At 49.6% G+C, this 11,122-nt stretch overlaps 1 protein-coding gene across 4 annotated transcripts in view; it reads left to right on the plus strand.

Annotated features, from left to right (window-relative positions):
• The first annotated feature begins 7,582 nt into the window (after positions 1–7,582).
• LOC308469372 (uncharacterized protein) overlaps positions 7,583–11,122 on the plus strand; it is a 64,178-nt gene continuing 60,638 nt past the window's right edge. For 2 of the 4 annotated variants that reach the window (XR_013982103.1, XM_080991713.1), the window contains exons 1-2: positions 7,603–7,953; positions 9,185–9,358. Coding sequence is in view for 1 of the 4 variants with exons in the window: in XM_080991713.1 (XP_080847839.1) it covers positions 9,226–9,358 (133 nt within the window). In the remaining 3 variants the exon portion in view is untranslated. Of the gene's footprint in view, positions 7,954–9,184; positions 9,359–11,122 lie in introns of all 4 variants that reach the window. The other 2 variants (XR_013982101.1, XR_013982102.1) reach the window with 2 other exon arrangements.

An 11,122-nucleotide genomic window follows, 5' to 3' on the forward strand; every position in this document is an offset into this window, starting at 1 on the left:
CTGACAGCAGGTTTTTCTGGGTAAATAGAAATTTTTGTGTTTGTTCAGCTTCGGCCCAAGACTCTAAATCACCAAGTTCTCCCTCACACAAGAGAGGCTGTGGTCAATGGCAGAAATTCATTTAATGGGCGTACCGTGAGGCAGATCCACTATATTTCATTGGGGGCCATTAGCAGGGACATAATGCGACTTTATTAATGGGAGGCTTGAGGTGGGATCCGCTACAGGGCCATTATAAAATGATCAGAAAGAGTACAACAGAAAGAGTTGGAATGCATTTATACCAAATACAGTAGGTTAAGAATCAACATACATGTTTTTGAATAATAATATCACCTAGACATTAGATAAGTATATATGGAATTGGAATTGTTAACTCTTATAATAATATCCAGGGGTACCTCAGGTTACATACGCTTCAGGTTACATACGCTTCAAGTTACAGACTCCGCTTAACCCAGTACCCTGGGTAAAGAACATTGCTTCAGGATAAGAACAGAAATTGTGCAGCGGTGGCGCAGCTGCAGCAGGAGGCCCCATTAGCTAAAGTGGTGCTTCAGGTTAAGAACAGTTTCAGGTTAAGAACGGACCTCCGGAACGAAGTAAGTACTTAACCTCAGGTACCACTGTAGTGTGTGTTGGGATACTGCCAGGGAGATAAAGTCCATCAAGGCCCCCAAGCCGTCTGCCGGACAATCCATCGACCTCCCGTAGGCACGCAGCGACATGAGTTTCTAGAAAATATCTTGCCACATTCTAGAGCTCATGCACACTCTATCAGCAGATAATGCGCAGCCAAAAGTTGCAGTCAGGAGAGCATTATTTACAAGTTTATTCAGCGTTGATCAGAACACAGAAAAACATGACTGCCTGCTGATTTAGTGTCTGCGACACCGAGAGAAAACGAAAGCAACAGAAAACATAAACATCCTGTGAACAGGAAATACGCAGACTCTGTGACTCACAGCCTGCTCCCTTTTAAGGTGGAACGGAAATATCCTAACATCCTCCCCCTTTCCGTGTAACCTGTAGTACCTGTGGTTCAACCCAATTGCAACCTTTGTACGTAAACCTTAAGTTGTTCTCTGTTAACAACCTTAGACAACAGATCAGCAGGAATTTCATTTCCTGCCATGTAGGACACCTGAATGAGTCCTTTCTGAATACACTCTCTTGCACGATGTAGCTTAATCTGCAAGTACTTGGTCCTTTGCTTGCAACTCTCCGAGTTCAGCAAAGCCAATCACGATCTATTGTCTTGATACACTTGTACAGGACATTTCACAGAAACTCCGATGTCCTTAAACAGTTGCATCAACCATTCACAATCCATGAGTGAAAATGACAGAGCATTGAGTTCTGCTTCACAGGAACTTAGGCTCACTGTCGTCTGCTTTTTGCACAACCAGTCAAACAGGCAGTGGTTGTACATGTAGCATACTCCAGAAGTGCTTGTACCATCCGTGGTGTCACTTCCAAAACTTGCATCTGCAAAGATTTCAAGACCTTCAGTCTTCTGACTGGTGAACCTCAGCCTGTAGTGCAAAGTCCCTTTCAGATAGCGGGCTATGCGCTTCAGAGCTTTCCAATCCTGAACAGTAGGATTATTGGCATGTCTGCTAAGCAGGTTACAGCTTACAGCTATGTCAGGTCTTGAACATCTAGCAATGAAATTCAGCTTGCCTAGAATGCATCTGTACAGCGTTGTGTCAGAAAACGCTTCAGCAGTACTATCTACCTGGTAACCTGTCACCATCGGTGTGTCTGCTGGGTTTGCATCAACCAAATTCAACCTGGTTAATACATCAGCAATTTTCTGTGTTTGGTGTACCAGAAAATTACCTGCTTGGTCCCTCTCCAAAAGATAGTTGGATACCTCACCAAGATCCTTCATGTCAAAGTGCTCCTTCAGCTGAGCTAGGGTGCTTTGGTACAAAGCCTGATTCTTCCAAAACATCAGAAGATCATCAACAAAACATAAACAATACAGTTTGTTTTGCCCCTCCTCCTTGACAAACACACATGGATCAGCTTTGGCCTGGTGAAAACCTAGAGAAAGCAATGTCTCAGTGAGTTTCGTGTTCCAACACCTGGCACTCTGCTTGAGACCATATAAGGATTTCCGCAGTTTACAGACCATTCCCTTCTGTATCTGCATTCCATCAGGTGGAAGCATAAACAGCTCCTCCCCCAGAATCCCGTACAAAAAAGCTGTATTAATGTCATGATGGGAAACATGCAGTTTCTCCTCTGCAGCTATCTTGAGCATCAGCCGAATGCTCTCATATTTGACGGTGGGTGAGTAGGTCTCGTGGTAATCCTGTCCTGGTACCTGTGAAAAACCTCTGGCAACCAATCTGGCTTTGTGTCTGACAACCTTGCCATTCTGGTCTGTCTTGGCCTTGAAGACCCATTTGCTGCCAACCAGTCTCATTCCTGGGACTACCGGTACCAGTTCCCAAGTTTGGTTCCTATTCAAGGAATCAACTTCAGCCTTCATGGCATTAAGCCAAGGCTCAGCATCTTTAGAGGTTAACTCCTGAACCTCTTTGAAGCTTGAAGGTTCCCATACCTTCTCTGAGCTACTAAGAACAGCAGTTGCTGTCTTAGCAAACTCATCAGCAAATCTCTTTGGAGGTCTGCCCTTGGTCGCTCTCTCAGATCTGCGTACTAGACGCAAGTCTTCTGGACTCATCTCCTCTTTCTTAGGAGAAAAGTGACCAATGGTGAACAGTGGCTCTTCCAGTTCATTGTCAGACGCATCAGATGGTCTGACTGAGGCCTTTGCGCTCTTGTAGTCTGCTGTGTCACCACTGTCACTGACATCAGCAACAGCGCCGCCCACTGAACTGGAATCCGAACTCTGATCATCATCATCATCATCCTCAGCAGCTTCCTCAGCTTTAGCTGCTTCTTTGACATCACCTTCATCCTCCTCTGGGTAACTCTGGAAAATTCCCACATTTTCCCCCCACTTAGGATTGTACTCAACACTCTTTGTGAACTTAATGGACTTAGAGTCAGTCATCCATACCCTGTATGCTCCTTTGTCGTACCCCATGAACAAACCATGTGCCCCACGCTTCCCAAGCTTGTTGCTCTGTGGGGTGTGTACCCACATGTCAGAACCAAAGATTCTCATGTGTTTGATGTTGGGTTTCTTACCAAACATCTTCTCATAGGGAGTACAACCAATAGGTGATGACAATCGGCGATTATAAGTGTAAGCAAAATTCGACAGAGCCTCCCCCCAAAACTTATCAGGGAGATTGGCATCATGCAACAATGTTTTCATTCCTTGCAGCAACGTTTGATTTGCTCGCTCCGCAAGCCCATTCATCCATGGTGATCTAGGCGTTGACAAGTCATGCTGGATTCCCTTCTCAGTCAGGAAGAAGAAGAAGAAGAGTTTGGATTTGATATCCCGCCTTTCACTCCCCTTCAGGAGTCTCAAAGTGGCTAACATTCTCCTTTCCCTTCCTCCCCCACAACAAACACTCTGTGAGGTGAGTGGGGCTGAGAGACTTCAAAGAAGTGTGACTGGCCCAAGGTCACCCAGCAGCTGCATGTGGAGGAGCGGAGACGCGAACCCGGTTCCCCAGATTAGGAGACTACCGCTCTTAACCACTACACCACACTGGCTCTCAGGAAAGCTTCAAACTGCTGAGAAGTGAACTCCCCGCCCCGATCAGTAAAGAGACAGCCAATACGTTTACCGTGAACATTCTCCAACCAAGCACAGAATGCCTTGAACTTAGGAAACGCTTGCGATTTCTGCTCGAGCATAAACACATGAATGTACCTGGAAAAAGAATCAATTAGAACCATGAAGTACCTTGCTCCACCCAAAGAGGGCGCAAGTGGACCAACCAGGTCTGCGTGCACTAGCTGGTAGGGTTTGGAAGCCTGCCTGCTAGACTCCTTGCCTTTTGGAGCAACCTTCACCTTGTTCTCTGCACAAGATACACATTTCATGTGAAACTTACAGGGTTTGATGTTCAAACCCTCAACCATCTCTGGCATCTTGGCCAGTGCCTTCCAAGAGAGATGGCAAAACCTTCTGTGTGCATCGTGAATGCATCCTGCATGAAGAACTTTGTTAGTTTGTGCAACACAACAAGAATCAGCATTAGACACAATAGCACCATTGTCAGCATAAGTTATACAGAACAAGCCATCCATAAACTTTGCATGCAAAATGTCCTCTTTGCCTTTTCTGATGACACAGACGCTCCTCTTGAAGGAAATCTCAAAACTATGCCCAGTGAGCTGTGGGACACTGAGCAAATTGTCTGCAGCGCCTGGAACATACAGTACATCTTTGATGGTAGTGTGCAGACTTGCCAGTTTCACAGTCCCGACTCCTGCGATTCGCAACGTCTTTCCGTCAGCCAGGTGGATCTCACCTTCTTGAGGTTTGAAGGAGATAAAGAGATGGCGGTCTTTTGAGACATGGCGGGTACAGCCTGAATCAACAACAAACCTGGCTTTGGCCTTCGGAGCAGTCTTTGCAGCAAGCAAAACCTTGTTTTCCACCGGCGTGGGCTTTTGCAGCTTGCCCCCCTGCTCCTGGCCATCAGACTTGCCTTTAGCCTTTGGTGAGGCTGTGCCAGCAAACAAAACCTTGTTTTCCACTGGCGTGGGCTTTTGCAGCTTGCCCCCCTGCTCCTGGCCATCAGACTTGCCTTTAGCCTTTGGTGAGGCTGTGCCAGTAAACAAAACCTTGTTTTCCGCTGGCGTGGGCTTTTGCAGCTTGCCCCCCTGCTCCTGGCCATCTGCAGGCGTCTGCCTCTGTTTACCTTTGCCCTTCCGGCCTCTGCAAAGGCGATGACCTTGGCTCCCACGAGAAACAGAGCTCTCAGCTGCCGACTCCTTGGCTCCCCCTGGAGGCTGGAATGCTGCCTGGGATGACATGACAGTCAGCTCCCCTTGCAGTTTGCAACCGGTGCCCTCAGCATCCCTGCATTCACTCGCATTCTGGGAAACAGCCAGGACCTCCGATGCAGTCAAACTCTGGGCTGGGATGACTGGCAAATGGGCTATCTTCAAAGCATGCCACATCTTACGTGCAGTCAGATTGCCAGCTAGCGTTTTTATTTCCTCCAGAGAGACGGACAAGACGATTACGTCTATCGCCCTCAAATTTTCGGCCTCCCATCTATCTGTCAGAGGAACTGGAGGGGCCTCACACACAGTATGCCACACTCCAAACTGACGCAGCAAGCTCTCACACCACACAGCCCAGGTCCCATAATTGTGCCGATTTAACTTTGGGCACTCAGCAGCCTCAGAAGCCTGGAAAAACTCCATTCCAGCTTTTTATTTGAGCCTGAGTCTTATTCACTTCAGAGACGTCTTATCTCAGCAGCTCATTTATCATGAAGCCTGCTGGGCTCGACGCCCAGACCAATTAGTCTGCCGGAGTTCAAAGGCCCTTGCCTCGGCAAACAGAAAAGCCTCACTTTCGCTTTTCTTCCACATACCTTTTAGCAGTCTGTCGCAGTCTTACTCTCCTGTAAGTGCTGTGAATCTGGGCCCGAAACCTGTTGTTGGGATACTGCCAGGGAGATAAAGTCCATCAAGGCCCCCAAGCCGTCTGCCGGACGATCCATCGACCTCCCGTAGGCACGCAGTGACATGAGTTTCTAGAAAATATCTTGCCACATTCTAGAGCTCATGCACACTCTATCAGCAGATAATGCACAGCCAAAAGTTGCAGTCAGGAGAGCATTATTTACAAGTTTATTCAGCGTTGATCAGAACACAGAAAAACATGACTGCCTGCTGATTTAGTGTCTGCGACACCGAGAGAAAACGAAAGCAACAGAAAACATAAACATCCTGTGAACAGGAAATACGCAGACTCTGTGACTCACAGCCTGCTCCCTTTTAAGGTGGAACGGAAATATCCTAACAGTGTGTTGGTGTTGTTTAGTGTTGTTCAACACTGATCTTTTAAAAAGAACTAATAATAATAAACAACTGTGAGGTTGGACCCCAACTGACATCTAGTCCCACCCCCTGCAATAAAGAATCCCTGACATTTGGCCTTCCAGCCTCCGTTTGGAAAACCTCCAAGGAAAGCAATTCTGACACTGGTGGTTTACAAACAGAGATCGGGGAAGGAGTGTTTGCTGACACTGAAGATCCAGAGAATCATTTAATTTTGTTTAACTTCTTAACGCAGGAGTGCTGGAAAGGAGACAAAGCAAGAGTTTGTGTGGGGGGGGGGGCATAATAATTAACTCATGCCCAGGTTGGGAAATGCATCAGCCCCACAGTGAAATGGGTGCAGTTTCCCAGCCTCAGTTGTGGCGCCTGTGAAATGGATATATCACAGTGAGGCTGAATTTAAAGGTGCTTCAAGGTGAAGGAGAAGCAGGGAAGGAAGGGGGCAGGCTGGGCTTTGCAAAGGGCCTGGTTTTTATTTTAAGGGTGGGGGTCTCCAGACCCAGGACCTGGAAGACCAGGCCGGCCTCAACCTCCGGGGGCAACTCGGACTCCAGGGCAGATTCTTCCAGGCGTCTCCCGGGTGGGGGCAGGAACAAAATGGCGGGGCGCTGCTTGAGGGCACTGGGCATGACTGAGCCTCTGCCCCCAGCCTCCTCCACGAACCAGCAGCCCAGCTTGGCCACCGGAGGAAAATGGCGCTCCTGGGAGGAGGAGGAAGAAGGGGGTGGACTAGATGGCCCCCGGGTGTGATTCTAGGAGCGGAAGGGCTCAGGAGAGCCCCAAATCAGCAGCAGCAGCAGCAGAATCTGGGTCCGGACCAAGGGGACCCCTCCCACCTAGCCCAGCCTCCTGGCAGCAGCCGACCAGGCGCCCCCCCAGGGAACTCCGCAAGCAGGAGCTGAAGAGCATCCTCCCCTTCTCCTTCTCCCCCGTTCCAAGGTAGACTGGCTCTGTCCATGGAGGATCCCCTTGGGCATCGCGGGGACAAAGCAGAGCCAAAGGGGACCAGGCTCCCCCCAAGCCAAGAGGCCCACGGGGGCAGCGGCACTCTCTCCCCAGGGGCAGCACTGGGCCTTCTCCAGGACTACGCTTCCAGGAAAGCGGAGGGACTATCCCGGGCCACATTCCCCTCCTCCCCGCGCCCTCCCGGATCCTGGCCAGGCCGCCCCACCTTCCCCCGCCTGGACTAGATGACCCTCAGGGGTCCCTTCCAGCTCCAAAATTCTACGGTTCTCTGAATTCTAAGATTCTGAAGTTGAATCGGAAACAGCGGGAAACAAGCTGCCTTCTCCAGAATTTGGGGAGGGGGCGGGAGGGAGAGCAGCCGGGGGGGGGCGCCCCATCTGACCTTTGTGCCTCTGAGTCTTCCTGCCTGAATTCAGAACCCGACCTTTGTCCCCACTGAAGGTCACTTTCTAAGTCTGGAGCGAGTTCTCCAACTAGGGAGTGTACTGATTTATTTATTTGCATTTCACAGATTCACAGGGGGGTCGAGGGTCCTTCAGTCCAACCCTTTGCCATGCCTAAAGTGGGGCTTGAACCCAGGACCCTCAAATCGAGAGTCTCCTGCTTTACCAGCGGAGGATTTTGCTCCCAAGGGACCCGTGTCTCTCTCAGGTACCCTCCTAATATTGCAACAGACTTTCAGTCTGCTAGTGAGCAGCTGAAGCATTATTATTATTTTATTTATACCTCATCCACCTGGGGGCAGGGCACTAAGCTGCTGTCTTGAGGGACTCTGAGTCGAGAATCACAGAGAACTCTGCACATGCCCTGGACCACCCGGATTCTGGGAGGGAAGGAGGACAGCCAGCCAGCCAGGGGGCTGTGCTCGGCTTGCGAAGGGTTAAATCGAACAGAGCCGGAGTCCTAGAGAGGACAGGAAGTAGAGAGGCGGGGCGGGCCCTCCAGAGCAGAATCCCTTCCCTCCGTGCCCAGTCCCGCCTTTTGTCTCTTGTCTCCTCCCCGCGCTGCCTCGGTTTCCCTCCTGGGAAGAATCCGGTGAGTCTCCTCTCTCTTCCCCCTTGGGGTGCCCATGGGAGAAGGGGGTCCCGGGGCTGCAGGGGGAGACCCCCAAGTCTGGGAGCAGAGGGTCCTGCCCCCCAGTCCTCTCTGCCAAGCCTGGGAGGGGGCGAGTTTCCAAGGGGACTGCAGCTCTGCTCTTCCTTGGCATCCTCTTTGGGGAAGGAGGGAGGGGTCTGGGGGGGGAGGGCATGCCCAGAATGCCCCTTCCAGTGGAGGAGCCCCTGCCAGGCCGGCCTTTGCTCCTGGCAGAGTCTTTCCCCCTGCCAGCTCCTCCTCCAGATCAGCTCAGGTCTCCAGCCCAGAGCCTCAAGGGAAGCCTCTCTGGGCAGGGGCCACGCCTGGGGCTCCTCCGTGGAGAAAAGGGGAGAGCCAGAGGGCTGAGCTGGCTGCACTGGGCTTGCCAGGGTTCAAGGGAACAGAGCTGCCTTCCTTGAGAGGAGAGGGTGGAAAGGCGCCTTAAGGACCCCAAGATCTTGTCCTGAAGGGGGTGAGGCGATGCAGGGAGGAGAAGGAGGGGGCCAGGATATAGATGCCTGGTGTTCTTAAGAACACTGCAGATTTAGGACATGGGGAAGATCTATACTTTGGTTGCTTCCGTGCCAGGGTGGGGGCCACATTTTGGGACTGGAGACTTGCGAAGATGGTGTATAAGTGCAGGCGATATCTAAGGAGGAGGGGTGTATTAGTTTCCTGATATTTCAAAAATGTGGCATCACCGGCTCCTCTGCTTCCACGTATAGATTTGGTCCCCATGCAACTCCTGACAGAGGCAGATACGGCCACAACATCTGCCTGGCTTGTGATGAGAGAGCTCAAAGATTGTGAACAGGGCTCTCCATACAAAGCACCTAGCATGGGGGCACCTACATGTAATATCTACTCTTCTCTTTTCTGCCCATGCTCTGGGGTTGCAGTTTTCAGGCTTGGAGACAGGACGGTGACTGGTTTTTGTACCAAGTTCTGTCAATTATCCCCACTGAGTTCAATGGGATCTAATCTCAGGTCACTACTGTGCAGACCATGCCAGGCTTGCAAGTGGGGTGAGGAGCATACAGAAGAAATTGGAATCACTGGAGATCTTTAGAAATGGGGCTTCTTTTGAGAAGGGGCTGCCCCATTTGTGCTTCTCCAGGGGCAGGAGATTATCTAGGGCAACAGAATCCCTGCAGGGCCTCTGAAACTCCCTTTGCTTCTTCCTCTCTCCCAGGACCCTGCAGCTTGTTGTGGCTTCTTGACTGCTCAGGAAGGATGAAAGAGGCGGATCCTGCAAAGCTCGTAAGGATGGAAGGGGGAAGATGGACGGTTGACCTGGTCAGGTTGTCTCCTGCATCCCTCCTCACAGCCTCTGAGCATTCCCTCCCAGGGACCTCCGAGAGATCTGGTGAGTTCCAGGGGAGTGGAGATGGGGACATGGATGGATGGAGCCAGAGAGGTATTGGGGCTTGCTCAGGGGGGCACCATTTTTGGGCTCCTCCACCTGCCTGCCTGCGCCTTTGTCATCTGCAGACAATTTGAGTTACGAATACATCACAGCTCCCCGACCACCGCAATGTATTGGCAGCTCAAAACGTCTAAAACCAGCACCGTGATTGAATGCTTTACCAGAAAACTTACCGATGCATTGGGCAGCACTGGAAGCTATGACTTTTGAAAGTAACCTGATCCTGGGCTTCCGATTTGTCTGCGAAGGGAAATGGCAAGGTGGTGTGAGTCGTCCGTCTAAAAGACGACCGTTACCGGGGCTTTTGAGCAGTGGAAGTGAGTGCCAGGGTCAGACCCCCCCCCCAAAAAGGTGCCCTACAGGTAGTGGGGTGTCGAGGGGACCAGCCGGGCGTGAAGAGGCTTGACGCGATTGCCGGAGCCCCAACACTGCATCAGCAGCGAGTGGGGGGGGGGGTATGTGAGACAGTGGCTTGAGCCTGCCCATGGCTCCAGCGCAGCTCAGAAACCAGAAACCAGAAATCGCCACCTGAGGCAGAAGACTTTCAAAGGAAAAAAGGTATTGCCAACAACAATGGACTTTTCAAAATAAAAATAATTGGATTTAATTTAGATTTGTCAAAGACGGAATCTAAACAGGAAGTCAACTTCCGTATTTTGAAGGGAAGATTTTGAAGTCCAGACTTGTGAATGGGAAAAAAACCTTTGGGGACACATCAGTCTTTAGATGCTTTTTAAACTGCACTTTGTTACTTTGCTACCTATTAACACTATGTACTCTGGATACAAGAAGAAACTGTAGCTCTTTGTTCTTTGATTCCTTAAAAGGAAGATACAGGAAGCGATTGGAGTACTCTCAGTTTTTTTGAATGGGGATGCAGATTTTATGAATGAAAGCACTGAAAGGCTTGAAAACATTGCAAATTCTTTTTTAAAAAACCTCTAAAAAGGACCCTGGATCTTGGCAAGTCCTACCAAAGCTTGGCAGGAGGACACTTTTCCATAACTGGGAGGTAATCCCAGGGAGGGGAAGTCCCTGGTAAGAGCCTTAGTAGGAGAAAGCGGGGGGGGGGGGGGGGAGGGGCCTGTATTGGAATAAAAACTGAGAGAAATAGCATATATACCGTAGATTCCAGCGTATTAGGCGACTGGGCTTATTAGACGACCCCCCAAATTGGCAGCTGCAATTTGGGGATTCGTCTTATAAGCCCAGTTGCCTAATACGCTGGGCAGCAACAGGGGCCGGGCTCAGCTCCATTGATGTAATAATTATATCTCCTGCTTTACTATTTCTTTATCTAATGCTTTTATTAATGGGAAGTGAGACCGGAACTGTGACGAAAGCTCTTTCCACACTCAAGGCATTGAAAAGGCTTATCCCCTGTAAAGGTTTATCTCCTGTAAAGCAGGAGATATAATTATTACAATAAGAATATCCAATGGTAATCAATGAGGAAATAGCATGAAAAATTAAAAAAACAAAAGAAAAAATTCTTTGAAAATGCTAATAAACAGGGAAACCTTTGGCATGACAATTGAGAAAAAGTGAACAAAATAATTATGTGAATTGGATAAAGCTTAATGGTAGAACAATTGAGAAACCAAAAGAAATAAGGGAGGCCTTTGTAAAATATTTTACTGATCTTTACAGAAAAAGATCGTAGGATCCAAAGATGATAGAAGATTATGTTAAAAATAGTGAACT

This window comes from Podarcis pityusensis (genome assembly GCF_964106645.2).
Source record: "Podarcis pityusensis genome assembly, chromosome: 2".
NCBI classification, from domain to species: domain Eukaryota; kingdom Metazoa; phylum Chordata; class Lepidosauria; order Squamata; family Lacertidae; genus Podarcis; species Podarcis pityusensis.